This window comes from Salarias fasciatus, chromosome 15 (assembly GCF_902148845.1).
Source record: "Salarias fasciatus chromosome 15, fSalaFa1.1, whole genome shotgun sequence".
In the NCBI taxonomy this organism is placed as follows: Eukaryota; Metazoa; Chordata; class Actinopteri; order Blenniiformes; family Blenniidae; genus Salarias; species Salarias fasciatus.
In genome coordinates, this window is record NC_043759.1 from 17,843,120 (window position 1) to 17,862,796 (window position 19,677).

General features: G+C 42.7%; 3 protein-coding genes across 3 annotated transcripts in view; 2 read left to right on the forward strand and 1 right to left on the reverse strand.

The window, feature by feature from the left end:
- Window positions 1–1,499: 1,499 nt before the first annotated feature.
- Window positions 1,500–4,168, forward strand: LOC115401600 (tubulin alpha-1C chain-like). Its single transcript, XM_030109878.1, has 4 exons — window positions 1,500–1,615; window positions 2,611–2,833; window positions 2,904–3,052; window positions 3,130–4,168. The coding sequence occupies exons 1-4, from the start codon at window positions 1,613–1,615 to the stop codon at window positions 4,102–4,104; spliced, it is 1,350 nt and encodes a 449-aa protein (XP_029965738.1). The 5' UTR covers window positions 1,500–1,612; the 3' UTR covers window positions 4,105–4,168.
- A 1,654-nt stretch (window positions 4,169–5,822) lies between these two features.
- LOC115401601 (saccharopine dehydrogenase-like oxidoreductase) lies at window positions 5,823–15,339 on the forward strand. Its single transcript, XM_030109879.1, has 12 exons — window positions 5,823–6,045; window positions 7,576–7,688; window positions 7,777–7,857; window positions 7,971–8,100; window positions 8,219–8,268; window positions 9,980–10,110; window positions 10,695–10,812; window positions 12,315–12,434; window positions 13,054–13,110; window positions 13,945–14,056; window positions 14,261–14,342; window positions 14,439–15,339. Exons 1-12 carry the CDS (start codon window positions 5,865–5,867, stop codon window positions 14,566–14,568), a joined length of 1,305 nt encoding a protein of 434 aa, XP_029965739.1. The 5' UTR covers window positions 5,823–5,864; the 3' UTR covers window positions 14,569–15,339.
- A 2,856-nt stretch (window positions 15,340–18,195) lies between these two features.
- The window catches only part of snap25a (synaptosome associated protein 25a), a 31,535-nt gene continuing 30,053 nt past the window's right edge, over window positions 18,196–19,677 (reverse strand). Inside the window, exons 7-8 of the mRNA XM_030109557.1 lie at window positions 18,659–18,803; window positions 18,196–18,447 (exon numbers count right to left, since the gene is read on the reverse strand). Of these exons, the coding sequence (XP_029965417.1) occupies window positions 18,379–18,447; window positions 18,659–18,803 (214 nt within the window). The 3' untranslated portion in view covers window positions 18,196–18,378. The remainder of the gene's footprint in view (window positions 18,448–18,658; window positions 18,804–19,677) is intronic.

Here is a 19,677-nt window from a genome sequence, read left to right on the forward strand (position 1 = left end):
CTGAAAAAAAAAAAGACAACTGTATGTAGAAATACATTTTTCCATTTTTCCATTCATCCTCCAACTGCTGTTCAGGGTCACAGGACAGCAGAGCAAAGCCCAGTTAAGAGGTAGGCTACAGGTTGCATTCTGGGCAAGTCACAGGACAACTGCAGAGAGAAAGAAAGTCGCTCACAGTCACACCTACGGGACCAGTTAACCTCAAATACTGTGGAAGGGAACAAGCACATACACTCACATACACACACCACACAGATGGCCAGGCCCCAGAAAAACTGCATTTGTGCAGTATATGTACACCTTATGGCCCATACACATGTACATAAATGGGCTTACATAAGGTCATGCTATGCTTGATAACATCATTACTGAAGAATTGAACTGCTGCGGGGACGGAGGGCCTGTAGCAGTTTTCTCTCTTGACACTGCAGATACAGCGATTTGCTGCTGAATGAGTCGCTCTGTGCACACAGCCTCTCATGCTGGAGGTGAGAGGAGCTGTCTGTAAGGGATTTCAGTTTGGTTAATGTCCTCCTCTCTCCCATTTCTTCTGCAGTGTCGGCCTGAGCTCCCTCCCATCCACCATGTTGAACTGCTTGCACAGCCCCAACAGAACTTTACTTAAGTAGATTATTTTAGTAGATGTACTCGAATATTTTTCAGTTTTTCTTTTTCTTTTACCGCCTGACACTAACAAGTGTACAATCTACTCCTTACACCTTTAAATCTGGCTCAATATCTCTTCCAACCTCTACATTACCCATTTTTTTGCAGTTGAAAAATAATGTAGTTGCTGACTGAAAACTCTGCCAACAGTCAGTGTGTATCAAAATCCTATAAAAGGCTATTTTGTTGCAAGAGAAGTTTCACAATTATCAGTTACCAAAAGTTAACAAGTTATAGTATATATCAGAGAGCTGCAGTCCTGCTTGTTTTCAATGCTCCCCTGCTCTGATATGTTTGAATTTAATGAGTGGATCGAGCTCTGCAGAAAGCCTGACACCCAGCTGAGAACACCTTGAATCTGTGGAGGAATGCGGCCCTGCAGGATCAGAACTCTCTGCGCCGGTTCGACACAGATCACTGCTCACATGTCAGCAGGCTGATGTGCCGGGAGAATTAAAGAACAGAAATAAGAATAATATAAAAAACACACTGCAGAACAGAGTATTTATTGATTTTTGAATTAAACTCAGTCATGCTGCAATTTTAAGTGGCAATTGACAGTTGTTTAAAAAAAAAAGAAGACACCATCTGATCTTGAGTGTGTTCTGTTCTGGATGTGGGTTTTGGATTACATTACAAGCTAGTTTTATTTACTTTGCAGACATTGTAAAGCCAGTAAGTAAAACAAGCAGTCAGCTGAGTTCCTTCACTTTAATCAGTTCTGGGAGTGTCAACCAAAGTGATCCACATTCTAACCAATAGGATTTGGGCCTGTGGCACTTTGCACCAATGAGATAAGCCTTGAACTTGTTATAAGAACGCCCTTCCAGCTGCACTTCTCCATTCACTCTCACTCAGGACGCATTGAAGGCCATCTGTGGGAGTTCATTCTGCCTCTTCCTCATTCCTCTACTTAAGAAAATAAAACCCCTCAACTTCAGGAAACATGGTGAGTTCGGAGTTTTAATGACTCCTCTCAAACGGGTTGTTTTTAACTAGTTGAATCTAAAGATTTTTTTTTTTTTAATCATCCTGTATTTTAGTATGGATTTGGACTCAAAACATGATATTTTTGAAGTTTAAATTTTGCTGTAATGCCTCGTGCTCAAGTTCAGGTTTTGCTTTCTCTGCACTTGTTGACCCAGTTTGCTAAGGTCAATGTTCATTCAGCCTGAAGCTCTCCCTCTTTGTGGGGGCCAGGCCTTTATGAAACTGCAACCACAGGCTTTTTGAACAAACCCCGTTCACAGAAAACTTCAGAGGTTTAATCTTGCAGGGTTGGGAGTGTGTTCAGTCTGCTCTTCTTCTAATGCATCTCTTTAATCAGCTGCAGCTGTGTTTGTCTAATCATTGAACCTTGATGAGAGAGGGATTGTTCTCAAAGTACATTAAATGCCTGAAGTAAACATCCTCTTGGCTATATCTTTAGAAAAGGGTTAAACGTGGAGGGTGAATGCCTGAGAAACATGTCAGGTGACTAGTCATGATGTTCTGGTGTCTGATTCTTAACAAAAGAGCCTTTTTCTTCCTATTAGGACCTTGCATTGACCCGGGCCTGACATGTGATGAGTAACACTCAGCAGGTTAAATCTGGACTGACTGTCCACTTGAATACTGCAGTGTTTGCTCTGGCTTTGTCTCTCTCTCTTTTTGCCACATTTTTTGTGTGTGGTGACGATAATGGGCTCAGAGAGAGAGCGTCGGCACATTGTTTCTATCCGCTGTGTCTGGAATTTCGGCTGCTTTTGAAGTTTCCATGAGGTCACCTCCTCCCGGCTTATAGGCTGGGTTGATTTGGGACTTCAGTCTCCAGGAGGGGGATTATTCACAAATGTGAGGCAGCGCTGTCTCATAAGTTTGATGCCCCCCCCCCGACTCCCTCATCTCACCTTGAATAAACTAATAAAACATCCATGATTGAGTTTCTTCCTCCTCTTTCCACAGCGTGAGTGCATCTCTATCCACGTTGGCCAGGCTGGAGTCCAGATCGGAAATGCATGCTGGGAGTTGTACTGCCTTGAGCATGGGATCCAGCCAGACGGTCAGATGCCCAGCGATAAAACCATTGGTGGAGGAGATGACTCGTTCAACACATTCTTCAGCGAGACCGGTGCTGGGAAGCATGTCCCCAGAGCGGTATTTGTGGACCTGGAGCCCTCCGTCATCGGTAAGGATCGTCGCTAAAGTGAGAAACTGTAAAACTGATCAGTTGACTCGATGACCTTTCGTCTTATTAGATGAGGTGCGCACTGGGACTTACCGCCAGCTGTTCCACCCTGAGCAGCTGATCACTGGCAAGGAGGACGCTGCCAACAACTACGCCCGTGGACATTACACCATCGGCAAGGAGATCATTGACCTGGTTCTGGACAGGATCCGTAAAATGGCAAGTTGTTTTGGAGTGGTCTTAAATTATTCCCTGAAAATGACCAGTACAGTAACAGTTCTCTGCTGTGTCTGCAGGCTGACCAGTGCACTGGTCTTCAGGGTTTCCTGGTCTTCCACAGCTTCGGTGGTGGCACCGGGTCTGGCTTCACCTCTCTGCTGATGGAGCGTCTGTCTGTGGACTATGGGAAGAAGTCCAAGCTGGAGTTCTCCATCTACCCAGCTCCCCAGGTGTCCACTGCTGTGGTGGAGCCCTACAACTCCATCCTGACCACCCACACCACCCTGGAGCACTCCGACTGTGCCTTCATGGTAGATAATGAGGCCATCTATGATATTTGCCGTAGGAACCTCGACATTGAGCGTCCTACTTACACCAACCTGAACAGGCTGATCAGTCAGATTGTGTCCTCCATCACCGCATCCCTTCGTTTTGACGGTGCCCTCAATGTTGATCTGACCGAGTTCCAGACCAACTTGGTGCCATACCCTCGCATCCACTTCCCGCTGGCCACCTACGCCCCCGTCATCTCCGCTGAGAAGGCTTACCATGAGCAGCTCTCAGTATCCGAGATCACCAACGCCTGCTTCGAGCCAGCCAATCAGATGGTGAAATGTGACCCTCGCCACGGTAAATACATGGCCTGCTGCCTCCTGTACCGTGGTGATGTGGTGCCAAAAGACGTGAACGCAGCCATCGCGGCCATCAAAACCAAGCGTTCCATCCAGTTCGTGGACTGGTGCCCCACTGGTTTTAAGGTGGGCATCAACTACCAGCCCCCCACTGTGGTTCCTGGTGGTGATCTGGCAAAGGTGCAAAGAGCTGTGTGCATGCTGAGCAACACCACTGCCATTGCAGAGGCCTGGGCTCGGCTTGACCACAAGTTCGACTTGATGTATGCCAAACGAGCCTTTGTGCACTGGTATGTGGGCGAGGGTATGGAGGAGGGAGAGTTCTCCGAGGCCAGAGAGGACATGGCCGCCCTGGAGAAGGATTATGAGGAGGTTGGAACGGATAGTGCAGCAGAGGAAGACGAGGGAGAGGAGTATTGAGCAGATTTTTTTTTTTCTCCATATGTCCTATATTGATGTCATAAATAAAGATTTGCTGAATGACTACATGCTTCCTTTCTTCATTTCAAAAATATGTCAGGTTGTGGTGTTCCTACTTTGTGTTTGGCCCAGAATAAAGTATTTTTGTCTGAGCTGCTTGGAAATGTTTGCAGTAGCTTCTAGGTCAGTGGTTCTCAAGTGGGGGTACTTGAGATTTAAAAGTGTATTTTGCAAAATCCCCTTAAATATGTCAAGATAAGTGGTTTGAGTTCATGTGCTGTTAAATAGAGCCACTGCACACTAGGATGGTTTGATCTAGGGCAATGCTTAATTTTGTATTGACGAATGGGGTTATTGGGGGATGACTATTGCTGCAACACATAAGCAAAAACTAACTTGTCTCATGACGGTTGTTTAGAGGTCTCAAACTCCATTCCTGGAGGACTGCAGCCCTGCATGTTTTCCATGTCTCCCTGCTTCAACACAGCTGATTGCAGTGACGCTCGGCTTTCTGCTCAATCTTGATGGAACTTTCGTGAGATTCAGGTGTGTTGAAATGGAAGGCTGCCTCCCTCCAGGATCTGAGTTTGAGATCTCTGAACCCAGTTCACATTCTCCATTATTTCCCCAAAAAATGTATGTGTAGAAATATTGTTATGCAAGTCTTTAATATTTTAGAAAGAAAAAACATGTTTTGACATGAATAGTTGCAAATATGAATAATTCAGATACTGACAGTTTAGAAAATGTAAAATGCCTCCTGGAAAAAAAAAAGAACTAGTGAATGCTGCTTTTAATGAACTCTAAGCTTAAAATGCAGAAATGTTCAAAGTGTTTTTTTTTTTTTTTATTCAGACTTCAGTTGGTAAAATTGCTTTCACAAATTCCTGGAAAAAATGCATTGTGTAAAGTGGTTTCTCTTTGAGTTACTGTCTGCCTGACAAAAAGTTAAAATCCTAACCAGTTTGTCTTTATACTATTTACTCACAGTTCATTTCTTTGGTCAGGACAGATGACAAATTCTGACTGACAGGAGTTAAAAAAAAAACAACTGTCAGGTCAACAAATCTATAAAATCTAAATGTTTATGTAATGGACCAGATGTCCTTATGCATGTTTGAAAAAACTCAGAATCTTCATTTGGCAAGAAAACACATTTACCCACATGGTTGGGCTATTTTTTTTTCTTTTTACTTTTTTTTTTGTAGGGACCCTCTGCGGCCTCAGTATGATGCATCCTTACAGTCCTTTGAAATACATAGCGCATACTCATTGTCAGTGTCTCTGTATTTTGTTAGCTTTTATAGCTGCTTTTTCTCAGTATTGAAAAGTTGGTGAACTTAACATGTTCGAAGCTGAAATGTGTAAAAAAAACCTTTTTACCAGTGCAGTCTAATTAACAGTCTAATGTAAGTAATTCGGAGAGTAAATACACACCTGTCTCTGACTGTGTGTGTGTGTGTGTGTGTGTGTGTGTGTGTGTGTGTGTGTTTAATCACTAGCTGTCCTGATCCTAATGAAGGCATATTGTGAATGAAACTCCTGTAGTGCGATTTCTTGCCCGGTCCAAAATGGCGGACGCGTTGACGTATCGCTTCAATGTGGCGTCGATTCCCACTGGTGCCATTCATACGTCATCACTGTTACGTTCATTGCTCAGCCAATCATCGGACAGAATCAACCTAACATCCCTGCGTAATGGGCGGGACCTTAAAGTAAACCTGCACACTGCCATAAAGTTGTTTAAAAACACGAAAACAATGGCGACTGACAGGCCGTATCACATTGTTATTTTCGGTGCTACCGGCTTCACCGGACAGTTTGTGGTGGAAGAGGTGGCACGGTGTGCAGCGGAGGGTACTGGCCTTCTGAAATGGGCCGTGGCCGGCAGAAGCAGACCGCGCTTGGAGGACGTGCTGAGACGAACCGCGGAGAAGCTGGGTAGGTCTCCGGGACGGAGTGTCCTGCAGAGCGGCTAGCTGTTAGCTCAGTGTCCGCTGTCAGGCTGGAGCCCCCTGCAGCCAAACCACCTCACTCCACACACACTGCAGCTGGAATTGAACTCTAAATGTAATTGCGCGGCCTCACATCTACAAGCTCTATTGAAACGCTAGCAGGTCACTCACATTCATTTGGACTTGCTCTAATCTCTAAGCTGTTTTTAATCTTAATTTTTATGATCACCATTGATTATGTGTCAGACTGGAACAGGTGCAAAACACATTTGTTTCAATGCTCGTTGAGCTGTTTATACTTGTGTTTGTGGTAAATAAAGGTCTTGAAACGTACTGCTGGACATTGGTCCGATTAATTGTCATTTTTTACATGATAATTTTTATCTTTTGTTTTTACAATACATACAGTATGACTCTTCAGACTTCACAGATATTCCTCCAAATTTATGTAGGTTTTACAGTGCCCTCCTGACTCATTATATTTGGATAATTATCAGTAGTATTAATAAGTATCCGAATTGGGTATATTAAAGCAATAGCATCAGTAGTAACTATATTCCACTTGTCAATGCACTTAGATCATTTTCTCAAACTAAGACAAAACGTTTCTGTCAAATTTCACCTTAATGTCCTGCAGTACTATAATATTTATTCTTAATGTTTAAATGTACTCAATCTTTTTGCACGATGTCTTGCATTCGTGTTTAGTGGAACGGACAAGATCAACCCGCAGGTGTGTTTCTTTGACGGCAGCCTTCGTCTCATCTGGCTGTGAAATCTCTCTGTTTTCTCTTGACAAAAACTCACAGCCTGTCTGCAGGGGTCAGGTCAGGCTAAACGACCGGCCAATCACAGCTCAGTAAGGCCGCTCTGGGGTATATGGGCACAGTGGAGAGCTGGGAAATCTTGCTGGAACAGGAAAGCAGCATCTCCTCCATACAGCTTGTCAGCAGATAAGAGAAAAGGCATTTGGGACCCTTCACTCTGGATTCGAAACAGCCTCTTCACTCCTCTTTGGTCCAGTCCATCTCTGTTTCCAGGCTCGTGACGATCTTAGTCTACCCTCAGTCTGGTCCTTGTGAGGCTCCGTCAACTTTCTAAATGACCAACTTCTCCTCAGACTGACGCTTCTTCTAGTCAGCTTTCCATGAATCTAAACGCAGCTCTTTCAACAGTCATCTTTTGGGAATTACCCTCTCTGCGAAGGCTGTGATTGAGAACTGCTGAGTCAGCAGTGGTTCCCATGATGACTGTCAGGTTTACTTTCCCTGACACACAAATTCATTTCATCTCTACTGCACAAATGAAGATATAATCCAAGCTAACATTTATGATATTTTGAGATTAGGTGATTTTATGAAGTAACTGACAATAAAAAAACTTGTCTATTATACTTTCATGTTTCAATGGAACTCTTACAGGTGTTTATTGCGATATAATATCACACATCCAAGGTTCAGACCTCGGATTGACTTTACTGTCAGTGACATATTTCTCCTTTCTGTTCTCTTGTCAGCGATGCCGGAGCTGAGGACAGACATTGAAATCATTGTTGCGGATGTGTCTGTCGAGGAGTCGCTGGCCGTCATGTGTCAGCAAGGTGTGGTGATTCTCAACTGTGTTGGACCAGTAAGTTCGAGATGCTGCTTTACACAACCTGTACTATGAACGCAATAAATTGCATATACGTGTCTTTACTCTGTCCATCTCCTCCCAGTACAGGTTTTATGGAGAGCCAGTGGTCCGAGCTTGCATAGAGAATGGAGCTCACTACTTGGACATCTGCGGGGAGCCTCAGGTAGGATGTAGTGAGCAGGAAGTGAATATTTGGATACCGAAGAGTGAGTGCATTTTTTTATTTCTTTTTTGCAATGACTGACTTGTTTGTGCTTGTGCATATACTCCCCACAGTTCCTGGAGCGCATGCAGCTGGAGTATCACAGTAAAGCCTTGGACAGAGGAGTGTATGTGATCGGCAGCTGCGGCTTTGACTCCATTCCAGCCGATCTGGGTATTATCTACACACAGAGGCAGTTCAAAGGTGGGAAACACAACCTGGACTTCACTCTTTGTATTGTATTTTTGCACAGATTTTTCTCTGCTCATTGGAGCTCTTGAACTTTTTTTGAAAATCTTTTTGTGCGATCTGTGCATTTTAGGAACTCTGACAGCAGTGGAGAGCTTCCTGGACATTATCAGTGGACCTGAGGTAATCCGAACCACCACAGCATTCAATTCCAAACCACAGCCCTCATTCATTCATTCATTCATTCATTCATTCATTCATTCATTCATTCGTCATCTATACCGCTTCATCCCTCCCTCCAGTTCATCACAGAGCAAACAGAGAGAAACAGTCAACCACACATACCAACAAACACATCTAAGGAAAACTTTCGGTTCACCACTGGTTCTCCTTGTTGGACTGCTGGAATGCTTTAGTTCCCTTTGAATCAAATTTTCTGACTTGGAAAAAAAAAAAAAAACCCTTCTGAGCCATACAACGCTGTAGCAATTAACATTCTTTCCTTGCAGTGAGATTATATCTGTTTCTATTTTGAGCTTTAGGTTCTTTCTATGGAGAGTTGTGTGTGTCTGTAAATTCTGAAACAGACCTCAATATTTCGATTTTCATATTTTCATCAATTTCAGATTAGCACATTTACCTGCAATGTAAATGTGGTGTTATCACTTGAGGCACATGGCAGGAATTGTGTTCCGGTAAAGTGCAGCGGTCAGAAACCGCACCTGCATACACGCAACTTTTTCTTAGTTTATTTCCCTACAATCCATTTTTCCCTACAATCCATTTTAAGAAATCCCAATAGCGAACGAGTGTGCAGCAGTACTGCAGTGTCCTGCACCAATCGAGAGGAAACATGTCAAACATTGAGAGATACAGCAGATCCTTTAAGTCCTTTGTTAAGTGGAGCCTGCATGGGTTGGACTTGTTTGCTGGATCGGATTAAGATTTTAATCCAAGGCAACGTCAAACTAGTTGTTGTGCGTAGGTAGGTACTGCAAGTCAAATGAATATCTTCACAGATGGATGGACCAAAGGTTTTCTGGCAGAGCTTCACACGGCCACCACTGACTTCCCTTCTTCCCACAATGCTTAGTGGTGCCCTGTACTTTCCCATTCACATGATCTTAAAGGAACCGTGATCCATTAGTCTTACTTGTTATTGAAGTGGTCCAGTTCTGAATGTTCTTGTAGTGATTTCAGACACCCATTACACAACAAACTGGCATCAGAACTCGCTTTGACCTCTGCAGGAGTTTGATTTGTGGGATTAGACCACGACTGACAGCTTTCACTTCTTATCTGGATCACATTTCCTTTCTTGTGGTTTTAGTAGATCGCAGTTTTTAGTCTTGGTCCATTGTATCTGCTTATAGTCAACTTTGAAGAAAAACTGTTCCCCTGCTGCCTGACAGGTCCCACCTACTGACAGGTGCCATGAAGAAGAGATTCAGTTCACCTCCTATAATGTTATGTCTATTTGGTTTTTATTGTCTATGTAAAACATAGGTTAAATGTGTATATTAAATGTGGCTTAAAAAATTAGATTATCTGCTTAAAAAAAAGTCTCAGGCTTCACAATGCTGTGACAAACTACACACAGAGTGTAAATGGACATGTGTCTTGTTTAAATGACCTCTTCGTAGATTTCTTGATATGGTCATCAGTAAACAGGATGAGGCTGGTGTCAAATGACAAGCACTCGGTGCTGTGTGTCAGCAGGTCCAGTGCTGCCGGACCAGCCGTAGAATGATGAAGAACTTTTTAAACCATAAATCATGAAAAGCTGCTCTAATGAAGTTACAGCCTTTAGTTGGTCCTCATGGAGCATCTGAGTTTTAAATGGAGGAGCGTTCCGTGTATCGTCGATTTCCCTCACAGTGACGTGATCTTGCAGGGCACGTCTGGCCACGACGCCACCTGGCAGTCTGCAGTTTACGGCTTCGCAGACAGCGGGTCCCTCCGCCAGCTGAGGAAGAAGTTTGGCCACAAGCCGCTGCCGCGTGTTGGAGCCAAAGTGGAAAAGAGGTGAGGCAATAAGAGAGCGATTACTGTCTGGCTGAGACACTTCACTTTATTGGAACATGGGGTCTGGCAGCGAAGAAGCCAAGTACAAGGTAAATCAAATTTACTCCGCGGAGCAGAAAGTAAATCCCCACTGATATTTATGTACCTTTTTTTTTTAATTTAACCAACCCTGAATACCACTCTAATTACAATTACTGTCCTATAAAAGTAGTACACTGCAGTCCTGATTGAATAAATCTGGTGGTACAAATGCGTCTTGATGTACTCTTGTCAGTTTAACTTCAGGGCTTTGAAGTCAGTATGAAAATGTGGCGCTCACTCTGGCACCGTTTCTGCAGGATTGTAGCTCTGCAGTTTGCAGACTTTAACCGTCTCGCAGAGTGACTTATATTCATCGTAATGAGATTTGAGTGGAACGCAGGGCCTGGCAGGGATGGAGAGACAGATTTAGGAGGCTGTCAATGGATGAAATGAGCTTGAATGCTACAGTGCTGAGGCTGCAGGCAGAGACAGGTTTGGTGAGGACAGATCACTCTTGCTTTCTGTTGGGAGTAATATGTGTATTTGTGTGTGTGTGTGTCCAGAGGTTTTCTGTTTTTCAGTAAAGAGATGCAGCAGTACGTCATCCCCTTTATGGGATCGGACCCTTCCGTTGTTCGGAGAACCCAACGTTTCCTTTATGAGGAGCAGCAGCAGTCGCCAGTAAGACCCACGACCATCACCTCACACGACTGTTTTCTGTTCGTCTGTCGGTCCGTCTCATCCTGTGTCGAGTTTGCGTGTTGTACCTCGGTATGTGTGGGTTTTCTCCAGAGATCCCCACAGTCAAAAACATTTGAGACTGACTAGTGACCCCAAATTGAAGAAAATGCGTGTGTCTCTGTTTGTCCTGTGTTTTGAGTTAGTTGGAGGAAAGTTCTCTACAGGATCCAATGAAGTTTATTGTAAAATAAAACCCCAGTTTTCATTTTCATTGTTATCTGGCAACATATGACTTTAATAGTCCTGAAAACCTCAGGTATTTTAAGCATAAGTTCAGAGTTTACTAATGTATTTCTGATGTTCAGTTTAAATACTTCAGTGACTTTGTTTTGCATGAATACGTTTTGAATAAATAATTATATTTATATTTCCATAGTGACTGTTTCACAGGTAAATTTGTAAATATAGTATATATGAAAGAGCTTAAATTTTCTGTTTATTACCAGCTTGCACACTGATTACTGTTTCATATCTCATATCAGATTTTTCTTCATGCCACACCCAAGCTGAAAGTAGTGTATATTTTCTAAATGTTTCATTAATGAAATCCTACATTTTCATTACTTGCAGTCATCCAAAACAGATGAATTATTGCCTCAGCAGAGAAGAAAAGCAGCAGTAAAACATGTAGCCTGTACTCAACACTGCCCCCTGCAGGCAGACAGAGGTATTGTAGAGTTTTATGGTATTCTGCAGTTTGAGGAGATTTTGATGATAAAAGGTGATTGGGCTCAGACCTCAGGCACAACTCAGCATTATCATTCAGAAAATCTCTAATAAAATTCTGGGAGAGTCCTTCCTCATTGCCACTCGTTGATTTTTGTCAGGAATTTGTTCTTTGTTAAATTTTTTTAATGCAGATTCAGTGTGCAGCACCCAGAGAGAGGGTCATTTCTTTTATTTTTTTTTTTTCCGACTCAGTTTTGACTCTGGGGAATCGACTTCTCCACCCACACTGAGGAGATTTTTTTCTCTTGCTCTGCTGCTCCTGCCGTCACCGGGTCAGCTGTGGGTTTCCTGATCCGGATCCAGCCGGAGACGGCGGCCTTAATGAAAGTTATCTCATTAGGTTGTTTAGGCCACCATCTACCAGCTGCGTGGAAAAAAATGTTGAGTCATGTGTAGCGATTCGTCACTTCGTCCCCCACCACTCATTACTCCCTCTGACGCCTTTCCTCTCCTCCCCTTCGTCACTCATTCACTTCCTTCCCTCACCTCCACACTTTCCCTCCATCCTCCACTTCCACTTTTTAATCACTGCGCTCCCGTCTCCGCTCATTTCTTGTCCGTCATTGCTCATTTCCTCTCCCTCTCTCTCGCGCACCTCTAATCTCCCCCTCCTTATCTTCCCCCCCCCCTCCCCCGATCCTGTCACCATTAATTTCCCTCGTTATCATCTCCGCGCTTCCTCCCTCCTCCGCCTCTCCCCCTCGCCTCCACAGGTCCAGTACAGCGCCTTCGTTGGCGTCGGCGGCCTCCTCTCTGTGATCAAGCTCCTGTGCGGCGGCCTCCTCTTCTGGGTCATGGTCAAATTCAGCCTGGGAAGGAAACTGCTCACTACAGTGAGTTCAGCTCAGCCCTGTGTCTCAGCTGTGTGTCCGCACTGCTCAGCCTGAGGTTCTTTGTAGACCTGAATATAGTAGTTTTATCTTTACTAAGATTGATTGAAGTCAGGTGAGCCGCCACAGGGCGTGGTCCGAGCCCCCGTTCTCCAGCCAGCACCGTGCCTGCAGCTCCCTGATGGCTCGTGTGTTTCCTTCAGGGTGTAATCGGGTTTAGTGGTCAGCAGTAACGCCAGAGAGAGGAAATGCGTTCTGTATATAGATGCCGGGACGTGTGTGGAGAATTTTAAGGAGGTGAGATATGAAGCTGCTCGTCCGTCATGTATCGGTCGCTGGAGGGCGTCTGATTAGCTCCAACTTTATTCTGCAGCACAGGAAAACAAATCCAAAACCTACAGCCAGCGTTTATTAGTGAATATTTTCTTCTGCACGGAGAAGAGCAGCGATGGTGTGTCCCCCTCACGAGTTTCTTCCATAAACAAAGAAGCACTTTAAAGGGTGCATACACCAAAATAATATTGCAGATTGATTTTGACATCATTAGTGAACATTGCTTAATTAAGATCATATTTTAGCTTTTGTACAGTATCTGACCCTGTTTATTTCTTTTGTTTTGAAGTTTCCATCATTCTTCTCCTTTGGTTTGTTCTCCAAAGCCGGTCCAACTACAAAACAGGTAACACAGTTATTACATACACACATATGTTGTTTGCTGAATGAAGTCATGACTGATCAGAAGTGGTAAACAAAGTCGTTCTGAAATCATTTAAAGTCCGTACATTTTGTCTGCACAGGTCTGTTTGTACTTGGGTGTTTTTTTACAGTCAGCCATTTACCACTGCTCACAGTGTGTGACTGATGAAACAGAGGGACGATTGGATCAGTTGAATGTGATTTCTGTGGTGGCTTCCTGTCCCTTCAGAGAGACTCGACCCTCAAAGTTGATTAGAGTGCACTTCATTTAAAGTTAGGAGTGTCAGAAACAGGCTCAGCTTGACCTCTGGATAACCTTGATAAGTGTCAAACTATCAAAGGCCATCTCTCTAATTTTTCCTTTAAAAAAGTGGCTGGTTGTGATTTTTCCACTGAGGCTCACGTTGTTTCAGTAGAACAGCAGGAAGCTGCAGCGATCCCTGGAAAGCTGCCTTATTGATACTGAAATAGCACCGGCATCAGTGAGGAGGAGCTCATGGAAATATGCTGAAAGTTACATAATGTCAGGTTGAACCTGTTTCCTGAAGATAATTTCCAACTGTTCGTTATAGATTTATTTGAAAAAGCATCAAGTATAAACACAAAAACAGGTTAAAAGTTTGGAGTTGAAAGTTTTTAAAGGTTACTTTGCTCTCATTTTGCTCATTTCTCTTGAAATTGTATTGCATGTTCTCCCTGAGCTATTTTGAGTTTGATCCTAAAGATTTCCCTTTAAGGCAGCAGCTGAAAAGACAGGATTGCTGTTAATTCCACACATGGAGGTGAGACATGCGTCTTCTTCTCCATGTCCTCTCAGATTGTGGACACCTGCTTCAGCATGACGTTCTACGGGGAGGGCTACTCGGAGGGGACGGACCCTGCCGAGGGACGGCCCAACGCCAAGATCTGCACACAGGTTGTGGGCGCAGGTTAGACCACCTTGTCTGCTCCAATATTTTCATTGTCAAACAGTTTGAAAATAAAACTAAAAATCGTGACAATTATCTGGTTAGTAAATGTAAGTTTAAGAAAACTGCCCGGAGGTTTAAGCAGTTCCCTCCACACTGGAAAGCACGAGCCTGAAATCAGACCTGTGTCTCCTCGCTGTGGTTCCCTCTCTGTTGTGGGAACAGAACCCGGTTACGTCGCCACGGTTTCCGCCTTGGTCCAGTCGGCCTTCACGGTGCTGAACGAGCTGCACTCTCTCCCCAGGAGGTCAGTGGAGTCGCTCCTGGTTTCCACCTCCCTGTAACGCTCCGCCCATGAGCCTCCTTCTTATCTCAGCGTGTGTGTGTGTGTTGCCATCGACAGGGGAGGAGTTTACACACCCGGAGCGGCCTTCTGCCAGACCGGCCTGATCGACCGGCTCCACAATTACGGCATCAAGTTCTCAGTGAGAAGCAGGCAGGAGGAGGCTGCTGGAGCTCCCACCTCCATGTAGACTGGAAACATCACAGCCTCATGCTCCGCTTCCTAAAATCAGCCTTTAAAAACTTCTCACATGATTGTTTTCTGTATAAAATCTCTTCACAAAACGATCAAATATTGACAGTTCTGACTGCTGTCTCAGTCTTAGTGTTTTTTCTTTTCTCCCTTCTTTTGCTTCTCCTGTTGTCCACTATCTCCTGTCATTGTTCTGTAGACGACAGCCAAGTCGATGTTCCTCAGAAACAGAAGGATGAATACTCGGTTACACCTCGACTTCATTAATTCCTGGGTAGCTCAATTTAAAAAAAAAAAGAATTGTCCCCGTGGTTCCTGTCGTTCACTTCTGGTCTGGAGGACTGTGGTTCTCGTCACTTCGGAGTCGGCCAGTCTTCCCTCTCACGTCTCCAGCTGGTTCAAAATACAGCTGTGCGTCTTTTAACTGGAGAACGGATGAGAGACGACACAACACCCACTGAGGCTTCGCTTCACTGGCGGCCTGTGTGTTTTAGGCCTTCATTTTAATCTTTTTTTAATTTGTTTTGTTCGATCCTTAAACGATCCGGCTCCACCCGACCTTTCAGAGCTCCTGCTCGGTCTCTCAGGTCAGACGATCGGCGTTCTTTTACTCACTGGCTCTCCACCCAGCATGAGTATATTTCATTGTTTTCATGATTTTTTTTTTTTTTTTATTCCTGTTTGTTTAGTGTTCTATATTTAAAATGTACAGCACTGTGTTCCATCCATGGTTGTATGAAAGTGTTTATAAATAAAGATGGTATGGTAAATATTAGTCTGCGCAGCGTTATGTTTGATATTTGGTTCATGGAGTATATTATCATATATAAATGCTTCATAGTGAAGGTGCACTGGTACATTCAGCCTGATTGATTCAAGCGTATTAAAGCTTATCGAAGCATCATTTATGAGCCTAAATGCTCTTATCAGCTCCCCAGAGTCCATCTCTGACATCCAGACAGATGTTTTACTCTCATTTGCCTTCATTTTATTCCACCTTCAATTTTATTTGCACCTAAATACGAAATTATGGCACAATAAATCAACTAGATGTTATGACTTTGTTAATGGAAACTTGCACTGATTACCTTATTTATTGTAATCATGGATCAAACGCAGGATGAAATTCCTGTTTGGCTCCATCAGTGAGCTCCTCACGTTCTTCGAAATGTAAAAACCTCATTGAAAACTGGGAATAATTGATGTCTGCCGCCCTGCTGGTTTCTTTGTCCAGTTGGTCTTGATCCATTCAGGTAGATTCAGGGCGGAGGCTTCACTCGGTCAGATGGAGGAAACTGATGCAGGTGTTCTGTCTTTTTTATTCTTCCCATCGCGGTACTTGTTAGTGTAAATTTATGAGAGCCAAAAGTTTCTGAGCAAATCTATAAATAAAACACAACTTCAAAAAATAACTCTTTAGATACATCGTCAGTGTGCGACTACATGTAAATGGCCCACATGCAACTAAAATCTGTTTTTTTATATATAAAATTGGTTTGATTTGGTTTAAGCTTAATTTACCCACAAAAGACAAAATAGATCCAAAAAGGAGAAACCCGAGGGGAGAGGAGGCGTACTCCAAACACAAGTATTTTAAATGTGTGACCTGGGGACTATCCCAGACTAGATTATATTTGTTGCATCATAAAGTTTCAACAATCCAAAAGTCTTGGATGATTAATTCTTTCAGGACAGAATTAGGATTCCTGTGAAGGGCTGGGCTCACGTCTGTACTCAGTTCTCATTCATTATTATTTAGAAGCAGCGTTGTGATGTTCAGTTTTCCTCTCTATTGGTCAAGTTGGTGTTTTCACTGATGAGGGACACACAATCATGACTTCAAAATAAAAGCTGCTTCTTTCAAAATATCAGCAAAACAAGTCACTGAACAAAGTTTTCCTTTTGTCTCACTGGCTTTTCAGTGTTCATAGCCTACATTGTCCTCCTCCTTCTCCATTTCACTCACTGTGTATTTTAGGCCAGAATAAAACCACACGAGAGATGAAGATGTAATTCTTCCATCTGCTGGACTGTCAGTGCTCTAATCAAAGGCTTTGCTGGCCTCCCTTAAAGAGCGGGTGGTTGGCTGTTCAGGGGAAATGGGGACATGTCGTCTGTAAAAGTCGCCCTGGACTACAGAGGGGGAGACACAAGCCTGTGAGCAATAACGACAGACACAGCGCGGCCAGGGTTTATTACTTTTAATCAATTCAGCTAGCTACAAAATGTCCACCACTTCACACACTGACAGAATACAGAGAGGGAGTCTTTAATATTACATGCGTTGAGGACATCAATCTCACAGTTTAACCTATGGTGTCATTCAGGTTTAGGTATTTAATCACCTTACTCTAACTACTCGACATTTTGGCGATTTGGTGTGCATAGCTCTAAAGTACAGAAGCAACAAAAAAACCCTTTTGTATGTATTTTTTTTTTTGTTTGTTTCAGAGTATAGTTACCATGGTTATTCAATAGTATCATTATTTTTACCAATAACAAACCACACGGGGAGAATAAACTTACAGGTACAGTCTTCTTATAAAAGTAAGGTCTCTCAGAAATATGCGTCTTTGCTTTACATTGCAAACGTTTATTTTTATTTTTTTCAGAGCATCCAAAACCTATGTTACAGTACACAACCAGTCCTCATCTTTCATCACATAATCAACATCTTCATCACTGAACTGCATAATCATTTAGAAAACAGGTCATTTTTTAAATTTTTTTTGCAATACAACCCCAAGTCCTCATGTTTTTTTTTTTTTTTCTTTTTCATTTTATTTTCTTTGTTTCAACTTCAAACACACCGTTTTGATCCCTTTTGCATTATCGTACAACGAGATGGTCACAGTCGGTAAATATATCGAGACAGAAAGAGTGGCACTATTGCAAACTTGCAGGAGTATGGAACGATCAACTGTGTCCTAATACTGAGCATGCGTTTTCGTCAATTTGCTACTGCCATGTTATCGTTTTTTTATATATATTTTTCAGACAGGTTTTATTTAGAAGACTAAAATCTACCATTTGTCATGCAGAGAAACGCACAATTCACATCACTTGGAATGCAATGTCTAATACAGCTACAGAGAGTCTAGTTGCACATTGTCTAAACAGTAACTCAGTATGATTGCGATGAAGGAAAATAGACCAACGACTGCCATTTTTTTTTTTGATTGTAAGTGCTCTTTGCGATCCCCCTCGACTGTGCCGCCCGTTTAGTAAAAACTTCTCCATCCGTCCTCTCCCTTTTTTTTTTTATATGTCCTGACAACACCAAAATAAGGAGCGTGACAGTAGCCTAGATGGAATGACACAGTTTTACTAAGACGATACTGAGATACCGGAAAGGAAAAAGAACCAAAACAAACACAAACAGCTTGTATAGCATTCCTATTATATACTTGTCATCCAGAGCAGTGTACTTCTCATATATATATATATATATATATATATATATATATATATATATATATATATATATATATATATATATATATATATACATATATATATGAGAAGAGAATAAAAACTTCACAGGTGAGCTAGAGAGCCATCAAGTCAGCACTATATACAACCTTTGGAAAGAATGATATACGGAGTATAAGAAATCATCTTTTTACGAGGACAATCATCTTGAAAAAGCTGGACAGACAACACACAGAACAACATTTACAATGGGGAGGGGAGGTGATATGTGCATGTGTGCAAACCTAGAAGGTCAATACCATGATGAAAGCATGTCAGCGCCTGTCGATGTGTGGCGCGGGACGCCAGCCACGATCACGCTCCGGGCGCAGGGCGCTTAGCCACTGCCCAGCATCTTTGTGGCGCGCTGGTTGGCCTCGTCAATCCTGGTCTTGTTGGAGTCAGCCTGGAGAATGGGGAGGAGTGGATGAGGGTGAGTATTTGGTCCTTTAAATGTGTTCAATTATAGCTTCTACTTGAGACTAGCACCACTGTCTTATCTAACAAGACTTGCAATGGGTGGCTTAGTTGACCAATTTAGAACAACACCTTAACCTATATATAATGGGTCATAATGTATTGTGAATGAATAAGGACTCTCTGCCATGCATGCGCACCTTCTCCATGATCCTGTCGATCTGGCGGTTCTGGGTGTCGATCTCGTTGCCCATGTCCAGGGCCATGTGGCGCAGGTTACCGATGATGCCGCCCACCTGCTCCAGGTTCTCGTCCATCTCATTTTCCCGGGCATCGTCTGTTACCCTGAACACAAGGAATGGAAAAATATTAAATATCCTCATTTGTACATGAGGTGGCAGTGTTGGTTTATTTTAGAGCCGGTCTGTCATTAGTCTGGAGCTTGAGGCTCTTCTTGTATTGGGTTACATATTTCTTTGATGTCTCTCTGAAGGACTCAATACACCATCTGGTGGTGTAAGCTTGCATTGCGAGGTGGAAAAAGTTGTAGCAACATGTAGCAACAGTTTGCTGAGTTTAGTTAGATTTAACAGTCACATATAACTAATATTTCTTTAAAATGCTGATCTAAATGAGTTAAATGAAAATAAAATATGAAATATTTTGCTTTTTCTTCAGTCAAAACAAAGATCATTATTTTTAAAATCTGCAAATTGTTAAAACTTCAAACAGCTTGGCTGATTGATACAGATTCACTGATTGATATTAATTTCATTAACAAGTCAGTATCAGGATGGATCGCTAAAGAACTGAAATGGTAATAAATGCTTTTTCAGTTTTTCATTTTTATTTTTACTTTTAAATTTACAAAGATCCACCTCAAAATCTCCTTTTATGCTAAAATGATAGAGTGAGACTTAACGCCTGGACTTTCTAATGATACACTGCGGTCTCAGAATGGTTTCATGTTTTCACTTGAAAGCCTTCAGACTTTGGTTTGTTCATGTTGTTTTCATACTGGAAAATGGAAATTCAAGGAAAAAAAACAAGAAAAAAACTCCAGCATTTTTAGGCATTTTTAAGTCTGTGTTCTCTCAAGATGTTTACAACACACTGGCAGCAGATGCTCATTGGGAGTCATCCGACCCGTAGAATATATATGTTTGTGAGTGCAATGAAGGGAAGCAAATACAGAAAAGATTCTTGTATCTGTTTCTGA

Excerpts from the sequence above, each read along its gene's own strand:
- LOC115401600 (XM_030109878.1), top strand. Across the intron at positions 2,834-2,903 it reads CCTGGAGCCCTCCGTCATCG|ATGAGGTGCGCACTGGGACT; the intron begins GTAAGGATCGTC and ends TCGTCTTATTAG. Across the intron at positions 3,053-3,129 it reads TGGACAGGATCCGTAAAATG|GCTGACCAGTGCACTGGTCT; the intron begins GCAAGTTGTTTT and ends CTGTGTCTGCAG.
- LOC115401601 (XM_030109879.1), top strand. The coding sequence starts at position 5,865 with ATGGCGACTGACAGGCCGTATCACATTGTTATTTTCGGTGCTACCGGC. Across the intron at positions 7,858-7,970 it reads ACATCTGCGGGGAGCCTCAG|TTCCTGGAGCGCATGCAGCT; the intron begins GTAGGATGTAGT and ends TACTCCCCACAG. Across the intron at positions 8,101-8,218 it reads CACACAGAGGCAGTTCAAAG|GAACTCTGACAGCAGTGGAG; the intron begins GTGGGAAACACA and ends TGTGCATTTTAG.